Source organism: Rhinopithecus roxellana, chromosome 11, assembly GCF_007565055.1.
Source record: "Rhinopithecus roxellana isolate Shanxi Qingling chromosome 11, ASM756505v1, whole genome shotgun sequence".
In the NCBI taxonomy this organism is placed as follows: Eukaryota; Metazoa; Chordata; class Mammalia; order Primates; family Cercopithecidae; genus Rhinopithecus; species Rhinopithecus roxellana.
The window spans coordinates 63,437,437-63,465,126 of NC_044559.1; the positions used below are offsets into that span (position 1 = coordinate 63,437,437).

General features: G+C 37.9%; 2 protein-coding genes across 3 annotated transcripts in view; one reads left to right on the forward strand and one right to left on the reverse strand.

Annotated features, from left to right (window-relative positions):
* Positions 1–2,217, forward strand: part of LIPM (lipase family member M) — a 17,770-nt gene extending 15,553 nt beyond the window's left edge. The window contains exon 9 of the mRNA XM_010379611.2: positions 1,880–2,217. Coding sequence (XP_010377913.1) covers positions 1,880–2,149 — 270 coding nt within the window. The 3' untranslated portion in view covers positions 2,150–2,217. The remainder of the gene's footprint in view (positions 1–1,879) is intronic.
* ANKRD22 (ankyrin repeat domain 22) lies at positions 1,544–27,415 on the reverse strand. 2 transcript variants are annotated; one of them, XM_010379613.2, is made up of 6 exons: positions 27,029–27,415; positions 13,189–13,380; positions 9,932–10,039; positions 7,392–7,469; positions 4,917–5,015; positions 1,544–4,649 (listed from the first exon to the last, which is right to left on the reverse strand). In XM_010379613.2, the coding sequence occupies exons 1-6, from the start codon at positions 27,047–27,049 to the stop codon at positions 4,572–4,574; spliced, it is 576 nt and encodes a 191-aa protein (XP_010377915.1). In that variant the 5' UTR covers positions 27,050–27,415; the 3' UTR covers positions 1,544–4,571. The 2 variants fall into 2 exon arrangements, with proteins under 2 accessions (XP_010377915.1, XP_030797296.1); XM_030941436.1 differs by lacking the exon at positions 27,029–27,415 and adding an exon at positions 14,969–15,105.
* Positions 27,416–27,690: the final 275 nt, after the last annotated feature.

Here is a 27,690-nt window from a genome sequence, read left to right on the forward strand (position 1 = left end):
AAGTAGATTTAGTCAAGAGAAGAGTGCAGTCTATTGTAGACACTAAAAGGATTATTTTAGAATAAAACAAATGGGATGGTGGCAGTAAGTTTGTTTTATAGCACAGTAAAAAGAACATGAAATGGCAAGTCAGGATTGCTGTATAAGTTTTGCTTCTGCACTATAAACTTCTGTAACAGGAGCTAGGCTGCTTTAATTTTTCAGGCTTCGATTTCTTTACCTTTAAAATAAAAATTTTGGGCTTAGAAAGCCCATAAGCATTCTCCCTGGATATACTTTCAATGAATCTGTAATTTGCAAGTTAAATTTTTTAAATGTTATTACATTACCCAAGAAAATATGTAGCTAATGCTGTGAACTAAGATATCAAAGTGTGGAGCTTCAGAATTGCGTAGGTATGCCCTTTAGAACATAAAATCTTCTGAAGATTTTTGGTAATCATGTGTGTGAATGTAAATAAGTATTTACCATAGAAACAGAGTTGGAAGGGGCAGATTAGACACAGTTTAGTCTTTCTTTGAGAGCCTCACATCATAATTAACATCCACTGCCGTATGTCGATCTAGATGTAAAATGCTAGGAAACTGGACAAACTGTGCAGTGCTCCTGGATAGCGAGCTCTCAGTCTCTGGTATCAGCTGCTTCTCTTGAAGTCCTTCTTCACCGTGTCCCATAATATGTCTTTAGGGAAAGTATTCCTGTTCAAAGCTTTTTTTTTACATTTATTTATTTATTTATTTAAATAACTCCTGACCTCAAGTGATCCACCCACCTCGGCCTCCCAAAGTGCTGGGATTACAGACATGAGCTACTGTGCCTGGCCCTAAGATGGTTTTAATTTATCAACATTTAATGGACTGAGTTCTAGAGAAATTGATTCATGCAGAATAGGCACCAGAAAATGGGAGTGGAGGGGAAGAGAAAAGAAACACACAAAAAAGTATCACAGAATCACAGAAACTCAGAGCGAGACATGACATTTAGTTCAATCTTTTCACCTGTAAAATGACAAAAAATATTACTAACCCCATAGAAGTTTTCAACCTTCCTTATCCAAATTGGGCCATAGCTCTAAATTCTTAGGGAGCCACAAAGAGAAACCAGAGCATCTAGGATTGGAGCCAAGACTCCATGGTGGATTTCCTGAGTAAGAAATGGGCCTTACCACTTCTGAGGAAAGTTCTGGATGCTGATTAATCTCAAGGGCTCAGCCAACTCAGCTCATTCTACTAACAGTGCATGAATACAGAAAGTTCCTAGGAATTAGGAATACTAATTGGTATATTTGGTGGGGAAGGGTGAGGAATAAGGGTTGGAGCAGGTATTTAACTTTTACTTCCCTTTAGCTCAAATTACCTGTGTGCCATAGGCCATGGTCTTGGCAAATGCAGTCAAGCTGGGCCTGCCTCAAAGGCTGCCTGGGATCACATAAAGACTGTGAAGATGCAGAGCCCTTCCCAGCAGGTTCCTTGCTTTTCTCTGTGGGATATAATTCTTGTCTCATGAAATGTTTGTGAAATTATCTTTTAAAAGAACAGGAGAATTATTTTTAAAAACAATTTATTTACAAAATATTTAATAGGAGGATAAAATAAGTACAAGACATTAAGTGTTTTTTTGTGTTTTCTCATTTGATCTAGCAAGTTATTACAGATATTATCCCCAGTAACAGAGGAAGAAACTGAGGTTCAATAATGTTAAGTAATTTTACCTTGAAGTAAGGACAGCAACAGAAATTCTTAACAGAGTTGTGTGACTCTAACACCCATGTACCCTTCACCACAACAGATGGCATGTTTATTATGTCTATTGGAAACATAAATTATGAGTCTGAAAGTCCAAATGTTGCCTACAGTTAAGAACTATTCATTTTCTCTAGCCAACTCCTGTAAGGTACAGAGTCAGAGATATGACAGTCCCTACAGCAATGTGGACAGGAGGTCAGGACTGGCTTTCAAATCCAGAAGACGTGAAAATGCTGCTCTCCGAGGTGACCAACCTCATCTACCATAAGAATATTCCTGAATGGGCTCACGTGGATTTCATCTGGGGTTTGGATGCTCCTCAACGTATGTACAATGAAATCATCCATCTGATGCAGCAGGAGGAGACCAACCTTTCCCAGGGACGGTGTGAGGCCGTGTTGTGAAGCATCCGACACTGACAAGCTTAGGACAGCCTCATGGGGGATGGGGCTAGGACCCATAAAGGCAGAATTACAGAGGACAGAGACCTAGTATACATTTTTCAGATTCCCTGCACTTGGCACTAAATCTGACACTTATGTTTACATTTTTTTTTCAGTAAATTAGTCCTTATTGGGTAAATACGGGTTTCACATGCTGTTATATATTCTACCATCTTGAAGGGTAGTTTTAACTGACAGCCAGAAAGTATCTAGACATTCTCTATATCATTCAGGTAAATCTCTTTAAAACACTTATTTTTTTCTACAAGCCATATTTTTGGAGCACTAAAGTAAAATGACAAATTGGGACAGATCTTGAGGTCTGGAGTCTCTTGATTATTGTTGACTTTGACAAAATAAGCTAGACATTTTCACCTTGTTGCCATAGAGACATAACACTACCTCAGGAAGCTGAGCTGCTTTAACAACAACAACAACAAAATCAATGTTATAGTATGGATCAAATATACGTTAAGCATTCTCAGAATAAGGCCAAGTTTTATAGTTGGATCTCAGGGAAGAAAATTTTATAGGATGTTTATGAGTTCTCCAATAAATGCACTCTGCATTACATAAAGCATACATGTGTATTTCAGTATCTAGATTCTAGTCCAAGCTTGTTGGAGTCTTTACAGCTTGTTGCTAGGAGACCTAATGGCTAGAAATTTCTGGCTCAATTTTCTGCCTCCAAAAATTAAAAGCTTGGGAGAAAATTGCATAATGTCATGAGCTTGATTAAACAAATTGTCACACATTTTATCCTTTAATCTTGACAAAGTTAATGTCAGTCACCACAACTCATTCACAAACCACAATTTATTTCTTCAGAAAATTATTCCACTTTTACACAATTTCAAAGATGACAGTTGTAAATAACATTGGTACTATTTTGCAAAATCTCTGAAACAAAATCAAAGGTTTGTGTGTGTCAAAAGTATATTGTTGAAGGTATACTGGTGTGTGAAATTCATTTGTGTGGTTTTTTTTGTCCCCAAGGGTCACCTGGTAGCTCAGCTCAATGCTAGCGAATCTTAATTTATTAAGACACATTTAAAGACTTCAGAATCTATATCTACACACTAGTACTTCCTTCATAAAATAAGTTTCTTAAAACCGTGTACACAGTTGAATATATATTGCTGGATTCGATTTTCATTAGAGCTTTCAAGGATAGTAAATCTTTCATTCTTAGACTGTACTTGTTACCACATACAGAGAAGCTGGCTTAGTCCCTGTCTGCAGCTATGTGAGATTCAGTCTTGATTTTCAAAATTCAACATATTTTTAAGTGAGTTTATTTCTCTACTCTGTCTCATTCACAGAGGAAGTGAGACAGATATTTTGATATTCACAATCTCTCACTTAGACAAATAATCCAGATCCTACCTCATTATATAGCTCTGTTTCTTTTGAAGAACTTTATCCAAATAAGTTACAATAATATTTTACATTTATCAATAAAAGAAACAAAACTAACAAGCTTAGTAACCACCTTGTATTTACAAAAGGATCATGAAGATTTTTTAAACGAACATTTGCATAGATAGTTGCATAGTCCTGCTCAAACCAAGATGGCTTTTGTTTGTAAACCAAAATCTCTAGTGGTATGCTGGTAAACGAACTTTATGGAAAGCAAAAACAAACAAACAAAAACTCTGATTTGTCAATTTGCCAGTTTCTGTGGTGTAAACACACTCACCACTGATAATTGATAGATGTTTTTATTGAAATTGCTTCATCAAAGGAATATTTACACATGAATCTCTAAGCCCACACACATACACATACATTCTATACAAACATACATATTTAATAATTTGATTCTTCTGCTCAGTACTCAAAGGGGGCTGGGAGGAACAGTTTGTCTCCTAGGGCATGACATAGACTGGACAGTCTTTTTATAAGAGTGATGCAACTGGGAAGAGAGAACGCTGTTTCAGAAGATAACTCTGATCCTCTTCTTCAGGAAAGACTGAGTTTGGAACACCAGGGCTTTTTTTTTTTTTTTTAAGAGAGGGTCTTGCTGTGTTGCCCTGGCTGCTCTCAAACTGCTGAGTTCAAGTGATCCTCGCACCTCAGCCTCCCAAGTAGCTGGGGTTACAGGTATGTACCACTGTGCCTAGTTGAAACATCAGTTTCTGACTGAAGTGCAGACCACAACAACTTTAGTGTTTCCCTTAGAAGGATTATGGCCATGGTGAACTTGACTGAGTAAACAATGCTATAAATAAAAACCTCTTCCAAAACATTAACCATGGTAAGCATCATTTTCCCCATAAAATGGTGGCATCCAGGTTAAGTGGCCCACAGACCAACTATCTAAAATGAAGATAGAATCCAGTCTTTAACTTTTTCTGTACCTCCATCGGTGTGGTCGCAAGGATTACCATGCTTTCCTTAGCATTAATTCAATCTGGGAAAATTTTAATCTCCGTGCAATATCCAGTGAGCTCTCACCATGCTGGGGGAGGGGGGGAAGGGGAATACAGTTATTTCCAATAGAGTGCCCAAGATCTCATAAATAGCTTAGACTGATTGACTCTCTGGGTCGGCAAGGGCTTTAAAAGGTAGTCAGTCCTAATAGTAATAGGACAACTTCATTCATTCATGAAGATGATTAATTTTACTGTTGTTTACATTAGAGGCAAATAATTTACTTCAACATAAGGCCTAGATTAGAAGATGCTGCTGCTAGAGGAACCTCAGACCACGGTCCACAGACCCTTACCTTATTCTTTATTGTGGGGTCTGCACGGGCTTCCAAGAGCAGAGGGATAAGAGACTGGTTTTTCATTTCACAGGCATAATGTAACGCAGTACAGCCATACTGAAACACAAAGGGCCAAAACTTCAGCTCATAAGTTGGGCTTTCCACAGACCGTAGCATGTGGCTTCATTGGCAAATCCTTTTCACACTTTGTAGCATACAACTAAGCAGAAAAACAGTCTGCAAACCATTGATAGACAACTATTTCTAGTACTTAGAAAATTTTCTTCTCTGCCTCAATGTATATGTATGTGTCATATAAGCCATCAATCTCTGCCTTTTTGTTTTTCATTTTCTGTTCTAAACTAAAGAATGCAACTTATAAAAAGCTGATGCTGAATTGTGCCAAGGTTTCTTTGTAGCGTGTTATATGCCTCGGTGATCATCACCTTGATCATGTCACCATCTTTTCCCTTAAAGAGTCTCCACATGGACCTTAACATAAATATTATCCTCTATGGTTTTGATGATGATTCCTACCGAAGAAGTTGGGTGCTCTTGCTGCTGCAGGACACCTACAAGATCAGTGCAGTTCTACAGAGATGTTTCCCAAACGTGATTTGTTACAGCTTTTATTATGTGTTATACGCTAGTGCATCTACTCTGTTGGTACTAATTTAAAACACTACAGGCCAAAAAAATAATAGCTAGGGCATTAGTGTCCAAACTTTGGTCTTTGGAAAAGTAGCCAAGCAACCATGGTGTTAGTAAGTGAAAGTAAGTGAAGAAATAATATCTTTGGCTATCAAAACTAACAGAGTTAGCTCTGGATCCTATTCCCTACAAACACCTCTAAAATTATAGATCATGTTGCAATTATGTATTTTTATTAAGTGGTAGCATGACAAATGGAAGTTCTAGCTCTGAATTTTTTCATGTGAAATAGAGTCTAATTACCCCAAAATACAAAACACTATTTTACCTAGAAAGTAGATTTTAATATTCAGATAGTTTTTGAAAAATGTTTGCTATTAGAAGTGACGTCTGTGTGTGTACATGCATGTGTCTCAAACTCCTGAGTTCAAGTGATCCTCCCAGCTCAGCCTTCCAAGTAGCTGGGACTACAGGCGAGTGCCACTGTGCCTAGCTGAAGGAATGCAATATCTCTATCTAGAGAGAGAGACACATAAACAGCTGGGAAAATATCCTAGAGAAATTTTGGTCACAGGCACGAATTTTAAATCTATTGAATTTAAATGAAAAGACCCAGAAAACCCTTCAACAAACTTTTAACTTCATCTTTAATAATCTCTTACTTTATATATTTCAAAGTTATCTAAAGAAATGGTAATGCACAGTAGCTGTCAATACAAATTTATCCAAAAGTTCTATTTGAAATAAAAGGAGAATATACATTTCATAAAGTTATTTTTCTTGTGCTCTCTCTCTCTGTCTCTCTCTCTCTCTCACACACACACACACATACACACACAGACACACACACACCTGCCTGCATTTAAACATGATACCAGCATACGCAAAACCGAAATGATGTAAATAATTGATAGAAACAGGAATGGGGCCATGTTCTCTATTATAAAACAATGGTAATATACAGATGTGCACACACATAAAATATGTTAGGCATCACAAATAGAATGTTAGTATTTTGGAATCAAATTTCCACTTGCCTACTTTTTCAATAAGGAACTGGGACTCCAAAATTTTATGCAATCACCATAAGCAAAACACCATAGAAATAAACTTGTCTTCCTGTGATCATTGAGTAAGGAAGATGAGTGCAAGAGCACAGAGGTGAAAGCGAAAACAAGACCTTATGCTTATAAACAGGAAGAAGTGAGCGGATGCTGCTACTGTTGTTATCACTGCTCTTACCATCATTGGGATTTTTCTTTGACCTTTGTCTTATCTATCTTTAGTTTACACATGGGGCCTCGCATCAGTGGGTTGGGATTTTGGCTACAGCGGCAGTTGTTGCCATTCAATGAGCACTTACTACATTCTAAGCATGTGCGAAGTGCTTTACATGAACAAGCCCGTTAGATAAGTATTATCCATATCCCCATTTTACTGATGTGGATACTGAGAGTAAAATAAGTTTACAACTTGCTCAAACTCATAGAAGTAAAAAGTGGCAAGCCCAGACTTACTTATGGGCTTTCTCACTACAGCTTCTTAACTACTATGGCTGGTATTTTGTTATCAGAGCCTTCGTTTTCCTTAATGTCTCAACAACATTAAAGCCAATTCTTTTAAAAATGCTTTATAATCAATACAGGTATTATTCCCATGAATTCAGCAGAATATAAATAACTTCACGGTTGCCTGTCAGTGGGAAAAAAAGGAGAAAATAAAAGAAAACTAAATGTAAAATTGACTAGGAAAATAAAGCAAGCAACTGTACAGATGACAAATATACTACCTACAAATACCATTTTGAATATTTTTTCAAAATGGCTAAAAGTATAAACTTACACAATCTGTAGCATTAACTTCGACACCAGCATCAAGTAGCATTCTTACAAGAGCCTCATTCTGCTTTGTCTTTGATACCTATTACAAATGGTAATTATAAGAAAGGTTTATTTACAAATAGTTTCTCCAATTTATGCCTGAGACTATTTAATCAATAGACTTCATTTTAATCCCAACACTCCTATGCATGCATGCACCTTTCCTAAAATTTCCCCCAGCTTCTCACCCACCCCAATATCAATTAATTAAATCCAGGTTCTCAGACTGTGGTCCTGAAGTAGCGGCATTGGCACCTTAGAACCTTAGAAATGTACTTCTCAGGTCCCATCCCAAACCTACCTAATTCCACTGAGGATGGAACCTAGTACCTGTCTTTCCCTTCCTGGCTCAAAGCTCTGCAATTACTTCCCATTGCTCTGAGAACATAAGTAAACTCTTCAGCATGACCTACAAAGCCCCGTGTGTTTTGGCTCCACGTATGGCCCTGCCTTGGGCTCTCTCTCACTCTGCGCCTCCTGGCTCACTCTGTTCGAGTTACATTGGCCTTTATTAGTCTTTCATTCCCACCAGGGTCTCTCTTGCCAGAGAATCATTGCACAGGAAGTTCCTTCTGCCTAGAAGTCTCCGCCCTCCGTTCTTTGCCTGGCATGTTCACCTTTCATTCATCAGCCCAAGTCCCTCTTTCTCCAAGAAGTTTCCCTGACCCACCTGACCAGGTGAAATCCCGCCTTCTTAGCTATCCTAACACCAGTTGCCTTTCTGTATCACCTGCTTCGTGGTAATTTTACATGTGTTTGTGCCATTTGATTAATGACTCTCCCCACCACCCTCTAACTCTCATGGGATCAAGAACTATGCCTATTTTGTTCATCATTATGTCCCTAACAGCTAGCACAGCATCTGGCACATAGGCGGTCCATAATAAACATGTGTTAAAGAATTGAACAAATTAATGAAATGAACTAGGGCTCCTCAGAAATTCACTTTTCCTTCCCAGTCCCCTGAGATTCTGACCACAAGCCTGTTGGAGTCTTCCCCAACTTCCAGTCTCCTGAAGAAGCAAAACTCTTCCTGCTTATCTGGGTATAGCCCTGGAGTTCAACCCTGTCATCACCTGGGAAGCTCCATTCAGTTATCTCTCCTTAGGCTTCCCTCTTGTATCACCTCCTAAATGACCTTTCTCGGCCTACTTTTCTCTGAAATAACCTAATGCTTTCTTGTCCCCTCCCCTATCATTTCCTCTTATGTCACTTATTTTTTAATTCATCACAAATTTACAACTTTAGGGCCCATTAATAAATTGCATGTACATGAAATTAGAGCTGAGCTATTCATTATGATTAGTATTTTTGCCCAGACCTCCAGCCTCTAAACATTGAACCATCTTAGAAGGTAGAGTGTGTGTCAACACATTCTGAATGAGCCTTCTAATCACAGTTGTAATTTTTATCTTTAGAATCTCTAAAAGTGTTTGTAAATAAATGACAGATTCTCCCTGCTCCCAAACTACATATATTTAAATGCTATGTGCTAAATACACAATGAATTTTTAAAGAATTATTTGAGGATATGAGCAGATTATATTTTTATCAGTGAATTAAAGTTCTTTTCTCTCTCCTATAAATTCAAATATAAAAATCAACATTATAATGTTTAATTATAGTTCCTCAAATTCTGTGGCGTTTAAATACCCAATGAAGTAATAACATTTTTGATTGGCAGACTTGTTCTGTGGCTTATGTTAACAGGTGTAACCAATATTCGCAGTTTATCAGCTACAACAAGGAGGGAGCTTGGTCATTTAATTAGAGTAAATTATGCATCTCTTGAGTCATGTCTGAGAGGTGGAACAGGGCACAAAGGAAACCAGATGGATAAAAGTGAGTAAGTCAGTGCAGATCTGTTATCCTATTGGGAAAACTAAAACAAAAACCAGCTCAAGCTTCATCTTCTACTCCTTATATGACTGAATGCCGATACCAACTACATCTTTCTTTATTCAAGAAAATTGCTGTCTGCCAAGATTCATCCAAGCATGAAGAAATTCATCAAGGTGAAAATGGGCTTAAATTCTCAACAAGTATCTTCCGTGTGTGTCAACTTCTGGATGCAAACTCTTAGGATCTGTTTTTCAACACACCACCAGAGGAGTACTTAAAAATCAGAAAGTCAGATAGATAAATCCAAAAACAGAAACTCTTCTTTTAAAAAAAAAGGAGAAAAAAAATTAGAAGGGGTGTTTTTTAATATTCAGATTTTTTTTGCTCCCTTCAGAAAAGTCTTAGTTAAGATTAAATTATTTTTCTAAATCGACATTGAATGGATTACGTTACCATTGATTAACTATTTTTGCTACCTTTCTTCTTGCTGTACTTCAACTACAGCACTGGATGTATGTTGAACATGTTAATTACAGAATACAAACCAAAGGCTTCTTTTGTTATTATTTCTTTTCAACATCTCACTGGCCTGTCAAGAGTCAATGAGTCACACCATTGATCTCCACATTTACCCTTTGCTCTAACAATTGTTGTACTCACCATGAGGAAATACCCAATAAGCAGAACAGGCATTAAGAGGATGATTAGTAGATAATCAATGAAGGTAAATTTTTTCTTCACAGCATAATGCAAGCAGGTTCTCTCTTTCTAAAAATTAAGAAAAGGATTCTTTACTAATAAAGCATTTCAAATCAAAATTTATTCAGATGGCCATCTCAAAAAGTTTAGTTTGTGCTTTTTATTTTTCTGGTAGCCATGGCATCTTTTCCTGTGGGATATATCTGATTAATGAATGCATGTTTCCATGGAGCAGAACAGGGAACTTGGTCCAGTGTAAAGGAAAAGCTAGGGAAGGGCTCCTGGAAGACAACAAAGGTGAAATGTACACAGTAGAGCTCATCACAAGACAGATTCTTACACCCATTTGGTTTCTGGAAAAAAGATACACTGAGATATAAACTTAGGACTGAATTTACTATGAAAATTGATAGTTATCCTTTAATCATCTACCATGTATACGATTATCCATTTTGTCGTTTGTTCATAAGAAAACTCTTAACTACATGGCTATTTTTCATGTTCCTTCATGTGCGTAGTCTAGAAGAATGCATATAACTCAATTTTATTCTTCAAATATGTGAATATTTGTCAGGTAATAGACGTAAGCTTCCAAGGGTTGTGGGAGATGTGAACTCTTAGGGCCTCATAATCAAAGATGGACAGAAGCATGCACAAATAAATATAAGGCAAAACGGAAGGTGGTAATTGGAATACCAACCAAATCAGTAAGAGGAGAGGGAGCACAAGAGAAAGAAAGGAGGTTAGTTTCCACTTATGTGAGGCACTGTACCTAAATAAGAACACTTTTTGTTTTTCTAATATGAAGTCATTTATATTTTCTGTAAAAAAATTTTAGAAACTAGAGAAGAATATAACAATGGAATTTTAAATTGCCCATTATTAAATGGCCCAGAATTAACTGTTGATATTTTGTTGTATTTTCTTCCAGTCTTTTTAAATGCATAAATATGGAATTTTGAAATGTAGAATTATATTGCATATGTAATATCATATCTTGCTTTTTTCGGTTTGGAAGTGTATATTCAGAATATGTACATTTTTCCATACCATTCAATATTTTTAAACATATGATTGTAATGGCTGCATGGCTTAGTATTGAGTGGAACTACTCTGATTTATTTAGTCAAGCCCTGCCTTTTGAACATTTCAAGGTTTTTGAGGGTTTTTTTTGTTTTGTTTTTATTTTTCTGTGAGACAGGATCTTGCTCTGTCACCTAGGCGGGAGTGCAGTGGCACAGTCCTAGCTCACTACAGTCTCGACTTCCTGGGCTCAAGCGAACCTTCAACTTCAGCCTCCAAAGTAGCCAGGACTACAAGTATGTGCCAACACACCTGGATAATTTTTCACTTGTTATTATTTTGTGTAAAGATGGGGGGGGTCTTGCTATGTTGCCTACACTGGTCTTGAACTCCTGATCTCAAACTATCCTTCCACCTCGGCCTCCCAAAGTGCTGGGATTCCAGACATGAGCCACTGCACATGGCCCGTTTCAAGTTCTTAACCTTTCATTGTTATAAATAATATTGCCTGAACCTGCTCATTCATAAAGTTTTGTCAACATTTCCAAATTTGTCCTTTGCATACATTTCTAAAAATAGAATTTCCAGCATAAAAGGTATTAATGCTTTTCATATTGTGCTACCAAATTGTGTTCTAACAAGACAATAATAATTTAAACTTTCTGATCAACATTTGTTTTCTTTTTTAATCTTGGTCATTTTGACAGGCAAAAACAAGGATCTTTATGTTTTAATTTAATTGCTATCAATAGAATCCATGTTTTCTATAGGCTAGTGCTTCTAAACCACCAGCAGAGCTTTTTGTTTGTTTTTAAGGCCTTTGTTTACTGCTTCTGGAAAGAATTTATAAACAGATTTCAGACATGAGAAATCACCAGTTGAAATTATTAATGTACAAAATTAATATTTGGAGAAAATAAAAATATTAAATGCTAACACATTAGAAACATTTGAAAGTGGAAAAAGCAAACTGAAAACTTAATGTATCCACTAAAGTCTTTTTCATGGTTTTTATGATACCAGAAAATCCCAGAAGGCTAGCTGAGGCCCTCCTCTTCTGCAAAGCAGAGATAAAAGAGTCTCCTCAGCCTTGCCCACGGGCTAATATCTCCTCCCTCCATTTTCTAATTAGCGCATCTCTTAAAAGAGCGCAGGAACCCACAGACGTCTGTCCTCTGGCACTACCACTCACCGCAACTCCACATATCTGGTTTCACAGCAGTGATCTACAGAGATCCTATTATACTCTACAATGTCGTATATCTGTTCTATTCAGCACAGTCATGACTTGCTTTTAATCCCAACCAAACGTAAAATAGTAAGCACAAATAAAAAAGTCCAATAGTCATCAATTTTCTGGTAGTACATCGTTACTCCCAATGAGCTAGTCTCCAAATGACTTAGAAGAGTCAAGGGGGGAATTCCAGTGTTTTCTCGCCTTGAATGCGTATGAGTGGGTACAGGACAGTCATAATGATTGCAAAAAAATGACTTTTAATATTTATTCAGTGTAATTTAAACATTGCCTTTACTACGATGCAAATGCTAGATGTTCAGAAAGGAAAGGGCTCCACAAGGATTTTCACAGCAATACACACATAATCTTCTCTTCCTTGGTCCTGAAGCCTCCAAAGTAGCTAATATTGCATCTTTAAATATATTATTTACACCTTTTCTGTGTGACTTCAAGTAACCTCTGGTTCATGAGCTTATTTGTCCTTGGTAAATTTCTCAATAGTACTCTTTCATTCTACAAGCAAACTATAGGATCCTCTGGAGATCAGGACATTAATACAGCAGGTAAAAATCTAGCTAATGAAACAGCATTTCTTTTCCAAGAAATCTTTGCCATTGCTTCTGTGTTAGTGACAAGAAAGAGAGGAGGGGGAGAAAGAGGAGGATGAAGAGAGGAAGAAGGAAAAGAAAGAAGCTCTATCCAGCCAAATGAGTGAACCAGAGGTAAAAAGACATAATTTATCACAAATTATGCCTGCTGATTGAAGTATGTTTTATTTTGCTGTTTAGTCTAATAAAATGTCCTTGCTATGTGTCAGTCTCTCTAAAGTAAAGCTAAGATAATTGTTGGTATTAGGAGCTACAAGCAATTTTAAAAATAACATGCACCACTTCTAGTGATTCAAGGAGAAAAGAATGACCATGAACAATTACACTCTCCTTTTGTGTCATGACCTCACCTGGTTTTTGAGGTTGACATTAGCATTTCTTCTTAAAAGGAAGGAAACGATTCTCACATGCCCTCGCCTGCAAGCACAGATCAGGGGAGTGTCTCCATTAAAGCCATCTTGAACGTTGGCGTAGCTGCTGTCTTCTTTCACCCACCGCCACACTTGTCCAAAGTCATTCTGATAGGCCGCTTGGCAGATGGGCTGAGTCAGGAAAAACAAAAGCACGTTTTGAAATACTGGCATAATTAAACCACAAAAAGGAAAAAAAAAAAGTCATAACCTAATACATTAAAATTTAAATGTTTTAAAATTGTAATATATTGCTTTGTAGGTAAGATTTTTTGGTCTCGGTTATGCCAAGCCTTAAGTCTAGATCAAGAATTAGCCCATGAGGAATCTCCTACATTTTCCTAAGTTTTCTTGGCACACACTTATGCCCATCAAATAGACAAATGGATGGATAAATAATGAAATACTACAAATTCAACTCAGTAAGGGAACTATGTATAGTGCTTACAGGTAGGTGGGCCTGTCAGAAAAGCAGACATTTTCTTTACTAAAGATAAAATACCTTTATCTTTATCTTTACTAAAGATAAAATACCTTTATCTTTATCTTTACTAAAGATAAAATAGAAAACAAGCATATGGGGAGGAGTTTAGGGCAGCACTAGTGATGAAATAAGACCTACATCGCACCCTGTATTCAAGGAGCTCAACAGAGCAGAAAAGACAGTTTTTTAAGGCAAATAATATACAAATAACAAATTATATGATTAACTACACTTGATTAGATGCTGTTTATAAAAACCATTATGCAGAGCTTCACAAGGCACCATGGGAGTTTAATAACAAGACTTCAGGTAGCATTATCTTGTCCTCTTTCCCTCCTCTGCTCCAGCCTTCCTCGACTTCTGCTATTCAAAGTTTGGTTGAACCAAAACATGTTTGGTACCTTCCATCTGGGCCTCTGCCCTGAATACTCCCTCTGCATAAAACATACCCCCTGCCCTTCATCTGAGTAACACCTAGCTCAACCTTCATGTCATAACTTAATTCTCATTTTATCCAACAAGTCTTTTCTTACTCCCAACATTCAGTATCTCTCCCTCACAGCAACTGACATAACCGTAACTCTTTTCTTAGTTATGTACAATCATGTATTTCAGGCTAGCATGAATCAGGAGAGTTCTGAGGCAGTGCTGAGAAGGAAGGCACTGAAGTTCAGGCTGTAAACCCAATTTGATTCACCGCTGTTTCCCCAGCATTCAACACAGCACTCGGCACGTGGGAGGCAAACACTAAATATTTTTAGATTAATCTTCATTACATGATGTTTTTCAAAAAGGATTTAGAGTAATACCTGGCATACGGATGGTGCTTAATGTATGAAAGTTATTATTATTGCTACTGTCGTTCTTTAATAATCAAGTCAAATCCCTACTGTGTGCCAGTCACAGGTACCAGAGAATAAAGGGTATAAAATACGTCATCTTACCCATGTAAAATGTATCAGTTAAGTGGGGAAATAGGACAGAGACACTCACACGCAGAGTAAATGACAAGAAAAAAAAACTTTTGGTATGGGTAGTTACGTTAGCACCTGTGGAAATTGGGACATATCAAGGGGAAAGTCAAGTGGGTGTATTTGCTAATAAACTGAGGTTCTAACATAGCCAAATATCACAATAAGTGGACTATAATATACTTTTAAACCTAAAGGCCTACTCATGAAAGAAACATCCTAACAGAAAATTAACTCAGCAGCAATTAAAGGCAAACTTCTGTACCTTAAAAATGAAATGAACATGGTACATGGGCTTTAAGTTTCAATAAAAATGCACAGTTACACAAATCTCCTGTTCTGTCATCCTGAAGTCTTCCCTTTACTAAGCTTTCCAACAGGTGGGCACTTCAGTGTCTCAGCATACTGTGTGGCTGATGTAGAAAGGACTGGGGCAGTTGAAACACTTGTCTCGTGTCAGAAAAACAGGATGTAATTGCGGCTCTGTTACTACCTCCCCCGGTGACTGTGGACAATTCACTTCCCTACTCTATCTCAGTGTCCTTGGCCATTAAATGAAAGAATAAGGCAGAAGTTCCCTTGGGTTTTCATATTCTATTATTTCTGGGACTTTAGTCTCAACCAACAAATCTTCCACATCACTGCTGGAGTCTAGGGTTATGTCAACACAACAGTGCTTTAATAAAACCTTCAGTGACTTGCCATTGTCCTAGCAGCAATGCCCAGTCATTTGGATTTCAAAAATAAGTGAAACAAAAGTAAATGCAGCAAGACAGTGTTAAGTCACCAACTCTTAATTTTTCCAATTAAATGTATTTAAAACAATACTTTTATTTCATAAAAGATATTTGAACAAACACAAAGATAAATGAAGGAGATTTTAACAAAATATGTAAGAATATAATCACCAGAGGGGAAAACAATTCTTTATATTGGATAGATATAGTTAGCTTTATAGAAAAATTCATTTTATTGTCCTTTTAAAAGATTTTACCATAAACTAGTGAAAATTTAATAATGGAGTGATTAGCAGTGGCCACTACTCATCAAGCATTTGAAAATTGATGGTCTACCATGAAGAGCTTGAAAACAAGTGGCATTAGAGCTCTTGTTCTCTTTTCTCAAATATTTAAATTACTTAACAACATTTAAAAAACTAGAATATTTCATGTAGTAATCTGGCTTTCCAGCTTCTCTTTAAAAATGGAAACTTTTGGGTGGGCGCAATGGCTTACGCCTGCAATCCTAGCACTTTGGGAGGCCGAGATGGGTGGATCACCTGAGGTCAGGAGGTCAAGATCAGCCTGGCCAACATGGAGAAACCCCATCCCTACTAAAAATACAAAAAAAAAAAATAATAATAATAGCAGGGTGTGGTGGCTGGTGCCTATAATTCCAGCTACTCGGGAGGCTGAGGCAGGAGAATCACTTGATTTGGCAGTGATCCGAGATCGTGCCACTTCACTCCAGCCTGGGTGAAAGAGCAAAACTCTGCCTCCAAAAAAAAAAAAAAGAAAGAAAGAAATAAAAAAAGAAAGTTTTGCTAACATTGGACCCATATTCCTGTAGGATACCAAATAACTGATGCTTAGTGGAGGTGACTCCAGTTCTCCATAGTCCCCTCCACTCGCCATCACATTACGCTGGTTCACTTCACTCATCTATGTTACCCACCTGGTAACATAGACCTCCAGGAATTCTCTGCTTAGGCTTCTCAAAGTCTTTACTAAGAGCTAACTAAAAAGAAGAAGAGAAAAAGATGGGGAGTTGTTCTGCAAGAGTCACTCAGTGCTTTTGAGGGCTTTCTCAACCCAATTTGAGCAATATTACATAAAATACTAACCCTATCTTATCTTTAGTCTTTCTTAGGCTTCCTAGATCCAAGACACAGAGTTACCAGGAAGCTAAGTGTCTTCCTTCTCGGTTGAGATGTACAAATACAGTCATGCTTCACTTCACGACAGGGATACGTTCTGAGAAATGTGTTGTTAGGTGATTTTGTTATTGTGGGAACATCATAGAGTGTACTTACACAAACCTAGATGGTAGAGCCTATTACTAATATGGTATACCCTGTGGCTCCTAGGCTAAAAACCTATACAGCATGTTACTCTACAGAATACGGTAGGCAGTTGTAACACAATTGTAAGTATTTGTGCATCTAAACATAGGTGAACATATAAAAATATACAGTAAAATTATAGTGTAAAAGATAAAATGGTACACCTGTATGGAGCAGCTCCATTATAATCTTACGGGAACACCGCTGTATATGCTGTTCATCACTGACGGTGAGCTCATGTGGTACATGACTATAATTTAATGTGAGAGTCGCACTAACAGCTGAAAAGACTCCATGCTGTTATGAACTTTCGGTTTCCACTAGGGAGCAGCACAGCGTAAGAAAAGCACTGACAGCGGACAGAAGGGAAGTCCAATAGAAAGTGCTGGTTGACAAGCCAAGAATGAAAAAGAGAAGGGACTGTCCATTTGGGTTGCTGGAAAAGCTATCATAAACCCCTTTTAACCCCTTAAGCTCTGGAATTTGGGGGCACCCAGGGTGTTGAAGAAACACACTTGGGAAATTATTATAATAACTCTATCCCCTAATAGTCTCAGAACCCTTCTGTCCATCCTCACTGCTAAAGTGCTACTTCAGATCTTCATCATTCTCACCAAGACTATTGCACACAATTCTTTCAATCTCAAGTATTCCATATGCCATTTTTCCAGCTTCATCTCCTACTACTGTCTTATCATCTCCCCAGCTAGACTGTAAGCTATATAAGGGCACTGTGGCTACATGAGGCTACATTTGTCTGTACTGATTCATCATTGTACCCCCAGTACCTAACATAGTGCCTGACGCATGGTAGGCATTCAATATGTACTTAGTAAGTAAATAAGAGAAGGAAAATTCTGGCTCTAAGGCCAAAGCAAGGGAGAAAAGAGAGCTATATGGATGGAAATAACTGTAGACCGACTGAAATTTTTTGCCAGAAAGTCAGAGGTTTGATCTTCATTCATTATACTACTATATATTTGTCATAAATAAATAGATATAGCTAGATAACTGATATGGTTTGGCTGTGTCTCCACCCAAATCTCATCTTGAATTGTAGCTCCCATAATTCCCACATGTCATGGGAGGGACCCAATGGGAGGCAATTGAATCACAGGAGTAGGTCTTTCCTGTGCTGTTCTCATGATAGTGAATAAGTCTCACTAGATCTGATAGTTTTATACAGTGGAGTTCCCCTACACAAGCTCTCTCTTGCCAGCTGCCATGATTGACTTTGCTCCTCATTTGCTTTTTGCCAGATTGTGAGGCCTTCCCAGCCATGAGGAACTGTGATCAATTAAACTTCTTCCTTTATAAATTATCCAGTCTTGGGTATATCTTTATTAGCAGCATGAGAACAGACTAATCCAATAACTAAATAAATAGCATTGACATTTAAATAGATGAATGGATTAATGACAGCAGATGTGATTGAGACAAGGGTAGATGAGGCTTTTGAGCATGATGGGGAAGATTTTGGCCCATCATAATTAAAACTGTCTACATGAAATGAATAAAAATATAAAACGGCATTGAAAACCAGGTTGTAGAAACATAGTAAGGAACGCAGTTGACTGAGCTTGTCATGTAAGTTTGTGATTTTCTCCAGCAAACCTAGATGAGGGAAGAGTACACAAAGTGAAGAGGCCAAGAGTAAGGATTAGGAAACATGTCTGGCAGGAAGAGAAATGAGAGGAGAGTGGTTTACCATTACATTCAGACTGAATGAGCATCATATGTAAGCCAGATAAAGACAAATGAACTTGCAAAAAGAGAGAGAGAAGCAAATAGAAACACAGAGAAGGATCAGGGCACAGTTCATACATGTGGTCTATTAGAAAAGTAACCAGTTAAGAAGTTATCATGAGAGATGTTACAGATAAACTCTCTAGGAATGAGAAGTCAAGGGTGGCCTTGTTGGGTATCTGATTTGGAGTAGAAACACAGGTCAAGAAGGGAGAATGAAGCTTGTGGATGTTGAGGTCACTGAGGATGACCCTGGGGGACGGAAAGAAATGGGAACTTGTGCTCCAGGGAGGTGGAAGTGGGTCCTGGAATACAGTGGACAGAAGTGAGAATATAGAAAAAGGGCCATAAGCAAAGATTTCAAGTAAGAAATTGAACCATGGTCAAAAAATGACAATGGTGACCAAGAAGTAGACTGAATCAGCAGCCGCCATAAGTGAGGGTGTCATAATGCCCAGGAAAAGCCAGATTTCAGTGAAGGCACAGAGGAAAACAGACTAGTAGGTGAGGAGGAGATTGAAGAGAAACAGTATTTACCAGCAGGGTGCATGAGTTCCCATGGGTTAGCTGTTCCCTGTGAACAGCACTCCCTAGAACTATGCTGTGGACAACCTGAAAAGCTAAGACACAGTATTAACAGGGTCCACTGACTAACTTTTCTCTTCAGCCTCATCTATCAGTCTCCCTTTTGCTCACAACTTTGTGGTGATTTCTGGGGCATTCCAGGTTCATTTCTGTTTTCTGGCCTTGACACTTGCATGTGACCTATATGGTGGGCTTCCTGCTAGACCAGATCAAGTATCAGCCCATGAATTACCTCCTTAGAGAGGCCTTCCCTCACCACTCAGCCTCCCAGCTCAGGAACTTTCTCTCTCTCACATAATTCTGTTTTATCTTTTTAAATTGGACTAATTGGTATTGAAATTGGGTGTAACGTGCCCAATTTCCTAGAGAGTGAGGTATCTATGACTTTTACCTGGTTTTTAAAGTGCCCCTCAGTGTGCCAACTGTGTATAAACCACTGCTGTTCTGCAAGCTCTCCCATCTCTGGTCAGGCCAATTTCCTCACTTCTATGTTTGGGCTACCTTCTTGCCACCCTTACCTTTTAAATTGTGCTATCTATTCTTCAAGGCCCATTTCATGGTTCATCTCCAAGAACTCTCTTTCATCTTTCTTACCTGCAGCAGGAAATATACAGAACCTCAAGCAGCTCATTGGCCTTAAATGAGCTAGTGGGTTAAATTTAGTCTCCCTAACTAGACTGTAACCCTCCTGAAGTTAGCTTCCATAAGGTCAAGCACCCAGAACATGGATAAAAGTCATTTGTTGGTTGACACACTGATTCATCCAACCTGGCTGGGAAGTGAGGCTAGGAAAGGGGTTGATGTTTAGAAGGTAATAGATCATGTAAGGACCAGGGCAATATTTTGCCTCACTGGTTCTCAACCTTGGCTAAGTATTGCAGTCATGTTTGCACCAGCCTAATATTTAAAACATGACCCAGGCCTCACTATTGACCAATTAAATAAGAATCTGTAAGAATAGGATTGGGGCATTAGTGCTCTTTAAATTTCCCTGGTGATTCTGATGGACAGTGAGGGTTGAGAATATCTACAAAGGTAAAAGAAACAAGCCCCCCATAACGGAAGTAAAAATTTAATGTAATATTATAGCTTTTAAACTCATGTTAGCTAAGAAGCATTCAAAACTCTGGAATAATGGAATATTAGGAAAAATCTTGTGTGTCCTTTCGCCTTCCCACATGTCTGTCTTTAAAAGTAGCCAAGAATTTGGAGGCAAAGTTTCACTCTGTCCACTTTCCATCTTACTTGCCCAGGCACTAAAATTTAAGAAGTGTCCACGGGTAGAGTATGACGCACCCGGTATGTTGATGATTAACTAAAATAATCAGCATGTTGATGATTAACTGTATGTATTACTTAATAATGTTTTGCACTGCTCTAAGTATAATAGATATCACAGCTGAAGAAATACTTGGTATTATCTTAATGGTGTAGAAACATCTGAACAACTTGTACCATTATGGATGTCTTTAAATAAGCAAAGCTTCCCCCAAATTACCCCCACTTTTTGGTGCTGTTTCCCTAAACTATAATGGAGCTTCTGTAATTCCCAATCTAAGGAAAGACCATGTGGAACTTTGCCTGTGGCTCAGAGGAATTGGTTCGCTGTTTATTAGCCATCTCTATGCTACAAGCTCCCCTCACTTAAAATGTTCCATAAAAATTTCTGAGAAAGATTTGTAGGTTTTGGAGCAAAATGATTCCAGTGAAGAGCCTTGTGATTCATGAAATGTCTTCTCAGAAAAGGAAGGAAGATATTTTTCCTTCTTTTCAAGTTAAGAAACCTTGGGGAATGATAATAAGCACTAATTTGATTTCTACAATTAATCCCAAGCCTTTGTTTCTGATGACTCATTCTTCACATACTGTATTTTACAAATTCCTTAGTAAATTTCTTCTTTCAGACAAATAGAAAAGGCACAATAATTTTTTTAAAGGCTGTTCTAGGCCCACTCATGTCCAATTCATGAATCAGTATTTGCTCAAACTCTTTTGAGCTTAACTGTGCCTCAGTTTACCTTTTGACATCCCAAGACTTTTCTACACTGTCTTATTTGTAACGTAGAAGACAGTTTGACTGGGGAAGGGCCCAGGATTTGAACTCTCAGAAGCCAATGTCTCTAAACATTTAATGGACCCAAACAGGTATTTTAGCATTAAATCTCTAAATGTAAGTCTCCTTTGGGAAAAATAAAAAATAACTGTCTTGTCCTGTCCTCTTACAAAACTCGAGAAAATCACTTTTCTCCTCACCACTTTTGGTGCTGATCAGCTTACTTCATATACAAAAGTTGAAACTCCCTAAGTTTTCAATTTTGCATAAAGAAAAATGTGTTTCCCCCTCAATCCCAGAAAATCTCCTGTTTGACTAAATGCTTATGTTTCTTGAGTGTTACAAGCTCTAAGGGTGCTCAAAGGAGGTTGTCCTTTAATATTGCCTTCCTTCTCTGTCAAAACCACGCCTTCTTATAATGACCTGGTATCCTTTGCTATCTCTACATTCTTTCCATATCTAAACTCATCCCTTCTCTTGGCGTTAAATACCACGTATATGCAGACAAGTCCTAAATTATTATCTCTTGACCCAGCCTCTCCTTAAAGGTACATTTCCTGTATTCATCTTCCATCCCCACCTAGATGTCTCACGGGTATCTCTAAGGTACTATGTCCAAATAGAACCCTGAAACGCATCCTTCCTTCTGCCCCTCTCTGAGTGTTCCCATCTCATCAGCACCACCAAGTGCTGGCTGGTCTAAGGCAGAATCCTGAATATCTACTTTAATTTCTGGCTTTCTTTCACTGCCAACCTACAAACCAGGAAATCTTTCAGTTAAAAACTTATCTAAAATTCATCCATTAGTCTAATGCAACCATCATTATCACTCCATAAACTACTGTAACAGCTTCCTTCCAGGATCCAGCTTTGCCTCTGGCATCTCTCCAATTTATTTTCCCGTGCTCAGAGTGGCCTTTTAAAACCCTAATGGTCATATTATTCCTCTCTTAAGATCCTTTACTCACTTTCCATTGTGTTTTGTGTAAAATCTAAATTTCTCATCCTGGCCTACAAGACCTGCCTGATCTGGCCCCTGACACCCTCTTTACAGTGTTAACCACCATCCTCATTGTCACTATTATCACAATCACCTTGAACCATTTCAGCTATTTCACCATTGGTTAATAAATGAATAACTGGAGCCTCATTATCAGTGTTAAAAAAAAAAAGCTACAAATGAAGCTTTGTGGAGTGTTTTTTTTTTTTTGTTTGTTTGTTTTGTTTTTTTTTTTTTTTTTTTTAATTTTTCATTAACTTCAGCACAGGACTTCAACAGTTTATCCTTCTGTTTCTTTGAGTCATATATGGTGGTCATTTCAACACCATACTCTTTTTTCATTGTTTCTTTTTTTGAGATGGAGACTCACTCTGTTGCCCAGGTTGGAGTGCAGTGATGTGATCTCAGCTCACTGCAATCTGTGCCTCCCAGGTTCAAGTGATTTTCCTGCCTCAGCCTACCAAGTAGCTGAGATTACAGGCATGTGCCTCCACACCCAGCTAATTTTTCTATTTTTAGTAGAGACAGGGTTTCACCTTGTTGGCCAGGCTGGTCGCAAACTCCCAACCTCAGGTGATCCACCTGCCTCAGCTTCCCAAAGTGCTGGAATTACAGGCATGAACCATCGCACCTGACCTCAACACCATACTCTTCTATAAGACATTTTATACCTATACCACTGTCCAATTTATCCAAAAGCTTGACTTTCTGTCTTTTAAGTATACATAAATGCTTCCTTTTATCTCTTATTACTGTTACCCATAACTATCTGCAGCCTTTTTGATATTTTCAGTAGTATATTTACATCACAGAGTAGAGAAAAAAAAAAACAACAACAACAGAAAAAAAAACCACACACACAGAGAAATACACGTAAGTCTTGGCAACATTAAGGCAGAGTGGCGAATCTGCTGTAGGCTCATTCATCCTGCACAGGTGCCATTTTTTACCCTTTGTGGACTTGTTTTTTGGGATTTTATGGGAAATTTATGGGAAAATCTGGGTGTGCAAGAGAAAGATAACACAGCTGAAAGGGGCTGGGAAAATCTTTTTCTCTTGTTAATGCTGAATAAACTGTGCATTGTGCACCTGCGTTTTGACTGTGACCCTCATGATCACATGAGGTCAAATAGGAAATGTTCTACTTGTTGCATGTTTGTGCTCAAAAATTTGGGGTTTTGGAGCCCTTCCACTCAAATTTTCAGATTAGGGATGCCCAACATACATATATATATACCAGGAACTAGCAGATGCCTGAAATATAGTATGTACTCAATAAATATGGTTGATTAAACAAATGGGTGAGTTAATGACTAAATTAAAAAATGTATACAAATTTTCAATCCTGGTGTCTTTTTGTATGTGAAAGTTATCATTTTCTTTCTGAACTGTTGTGACTTAGCACAATATTATAATTTGTAAAATTGCTTTCAATATACAAGGAAAGAAGTAGAAAACCAGTTGGGATGAAAATGCCTGATGCTCTTCTTGCATATGTTGTTGAATACCAAAATCCTTCTAGCAATTCATACATAAACAAAGTAGATGGAGAGAGTTGGGAAGATTGTGAGAATGCAGTTTTCCCCATTGTCTCTGCCTTGCCTTTCTCATATCACAGAATGACACGATGTTAAATGTTAAACCAGATCTCATTAGGCTCTCTTGCTTTATAATATTAAAACTGTGACTCAGAGAGATTAAATGACTTCCTCTCAAGTCCCATGAAGTTCTTGGCACAATCAGGACTAAAATATAGGTTTTCTTGACTTTCAGTCCAATGGCCATTCAATTAGTCACATCTCTATTCCTGTACCCCCGACTTCTCCTCAACTATACCAGCTTTTCCAATAAAACTTGCTTGACCTAAATTGCTCTCCCTAGGCATTGTATATTTCAAGACAATCTTTCTGTTTTTTGAACTATATTTCCTTTTCCTGTAGTAACATCAGCTTCTCTGAAAAACATATCTATTGCCAAAGGATTAATTTTAAGTTTGTGTGTGTATATGCTTGTGTGTGTGTGTGTGTGTGTGTGTGTGTGTGCATCCTTTTACTCACTGCCTTATAATGAAATCTTCCCAATGTTTAAAGGAATACATCATTTAAGATATGATTTTCAAGAAACACTTTTTGGCGCCTATGTGTGCAGTTGACGGAATCAAAAGTCTAGAAAAGATTCTTTAAGTCTTCTAAGTATTAGTTCCTGAACTCTTTTAAGTTCTCAGCATTTTTCTTCTTTCCAATTTTTGTGCTACTTCACAATGCAACAGTTCTCTGTTGCAAGGTAGGAGTAGAATGTACCTCGTTGGACCTGGATTTAGTTTACCCATTCTTTCCACTAAGGGAACAGGGCACCATCCTAGTTAGAACAGTGGCCGAACAGCAGAGTGGTTAAGACCAGCTCTCTTACGGAGCATGACATATCTGTTGAAATAACAAGTAGTAAAAGAATTTAGTAGTTCAGCAGTGATGTAAGAAGAATCTCTTTGAATGAGTAAACACAGGACTCATCCTAGCCACTAATCTCCAGCCAATAAGCACTTTTCAACTGTATAACTATGAGCCAGTGACTATCTTTTCCTCAGTTTCTTCATTTGTAAAATAAGGATACTAAAAGAGACTCTTATAAGATTGCTGTATTAAATGAGTTAATACATATAAAGTGCTTAAAATAGGGCCTGATATATAAGAAGCCCTAAATAAATGTTTGTTGCTATTGTAAATATTATGAACAAATATATTTGATAAGGGATTAAATGAATCAGCCTTGTTTAAAAGTCCATCTTACGCAGTTGGAGTTACTCATTCAAAATTAGGGCCTCTCCCTGAGCTCTAAGCTTATCCTCTAGTGCAGATTTCAGGACCAACTCTCTGGGATCCTCCCTCATTCTCTCCTTCTTTCTTAAAAATATATATTGCGGCCAGGCGCGGTACCTCACTCCTATAATCCCAGCACTTTGGGAGGCCGAGGCGGGCAGATAACGAGGTCAGGAGATCGAGACCATCCTGGCTAACAAGGTGAAACCCCGTCTCTACTGAAAAATACAAAAAATTTGTCGAGCGTGGTGGTGGGTGCCTGTAGTCCCAGCTACTCGGGAGGCTGAGGCAGGGGAATGGCGTGAACCCAGGAGGCTGGGCTTGCAGTGAGCCGAGATCGCGCCACTGCACTCCAACCTGGGCAACAGAGCGAGACTCCGTCTAAAAATATATATATATATATATATATATATATATTGCATAACTGTTAGCACTGCAAAGGTCTAAGGAAGAAATGGTAATCCTATGTCCCCAATCTAAAGGAGCTTCCCACACTCAAATTGGGGGAAGTTTTTTTAAAAAATAGGTTCTTTCAGGCAACATAGGACCAGGGATCCAGCAGGCTTTTTCTTGTCCTTAATGAGTAGCTCACAGTCTTTATTCTTAGGAAACACAGAGCAAATGGTGTATAACAAACGAGTAGGCTATGTTTAAATATTTAAGAGATTTAAAAGATTACTATTTAAAGGTCCTACTTCCAACTTTCTACATCAGAATACCTGAGGATGAGACTAGGCTTTTTTTTTTTTTTTTTTTTTTTTTGGTTTCTTTTTCCAAATCATATATAATTCCCACACGCAATCCGAAAAAGCAACCAAAATGCAGAATCTTAGGTCCCAGATCTACAGACTAAAAATCTGCATTTAAACAAGACCTTCAGAAGATCTGTATGCACATTAAAATTGGAAAAGCACTGGCCTGTGGTAGTCTTTCTTTCTCAGGATGGTGGTAAACAGATCACCCCTGTGTCGGAACCACCTGGGGTGCTCCTTCTAAAAACTATAGTTTTGTGTCCCACCACAAACTGAGTGCAACAGACTCTCTGGGTTGGAGTCCCTTGAAACTGCATTTCGACAAACTTCTTTCCCTGACACTTGGGCAATCTAAAGTTTGAGAGTTACCAGAGTAGCCTTTAAGAGCACTACATGTTTTGTCATTTTCATGTATATGATCTCTTCATGAGACTAAAATCACTGAGCAAGACATACCTAGAGTTATAAACCAATCAAACAGTACATTTGCACACACAGAGAGATATACACACACGACATTAGAAATAACTGCAAATAAACTGTCTTTCATACTGGGAGATCAAAACTATCCAAGGAGGTTCCCCTGAGCATCTGCAATGAAATGCAGATTAACCAGTTAATTGTGTCAGAGAGGAGAGGTTTTAAATTATGTATAATGACATCATTACACCTCTTGTACTCTTGTCTAAATATTCCTTGCTTGTACTTTCTTGAAACATTATTAAAAATCCATTTGATTCTAATAAGTTACTTCCAATACAAGTAAAAGTATAGTATCAGATGTGAAAAGAAAATAATCAGATTATCAAAATATGTTATTATTCCTCTTCTTCATAGTGATGGTCTTTACTAATAATTACTAAGGGTGAATTTCCCTTCAAATACCAAGCTGAAAGGCATTACTCTGGTCATGTGGTTCCATAAAACAGGCAGTCAATCTTTTGGATATTTAGAAAATCCAATTGGGTAAAATTTTCCCTTTTTCTCTGAGCGTTTGTCATGAGAAAAGCACAACTGAAACTCAATTTTGTCCAAATTATCCCTGCAAACATCCGGACACTATGAAATATGTATTATAATCATCTCAACTTAGATCTAGCTAATATTTTAGAATTACAAAATACTTTGTCTTAAACTATTAAGAATATCAAAAAGAAGAACACATAGGACTTTATTTTTTCTGACTTAATACTCCCCCAGGGAGTTGAACAGATAAAACAGAAATATATTAACAGGGATAGACAATTGCATTTGAAAAGCATGAGCAACTTTTAACATCTTTGGAACACTACTTTCAGAAAGGTGATGTACCTCGGAGTATAGGATTCCCATGCTGGTCCTTCACAGGCTTACTTCACTTCTATAGCTTCTTGAATCTTCCAGAGGTATTTCTGATGAATATCAAAATCCTTCCTGGCTGAAAGGAAAGTCCCTAGAAGTCCAAGCTGGTGGCAAGGCTCAGGAGTGCTTTTCTAGCAAACACCTGTGAGTGCTTTTCCAGCAGCTCAGGCAGCAGCACACCTTCTAGGGAGCCCAGCCCAATGAAACAAAGGCACTGGTGTCATGTGTAATGACCCAAGCCTGTATCATCTAATGTTACAACCCTGAGGAGCCGGTTTCTGAGTCATATGTGCTCTGCCAGTGGTAACATGCAGGAAAGAAGGAAGCAAAGTTAAGGGAGGAAGAAACGTTCTTACACTGGCAGGAAGGACTCAGGGTTCAAACCAAGGTACTGTATTTCACACATTTCCTAATCAAAATCTGGTTTTCAGCGGCCATTGAGAAAGTCTAGAGACCAACAAACTTACTTGTGAGAGCCATATGTGTCTGGCAAAGAACTTGAAATATAATCTTCAAAATTCTCAGCCTAACAATTAACAGTTTTCCAGCTATTTATGCAGTTTTGTAAACTAATAAATTTACTAACATAATAAATCTTAAGTTGTTTTAAATATTCTAATACTATTCACGCA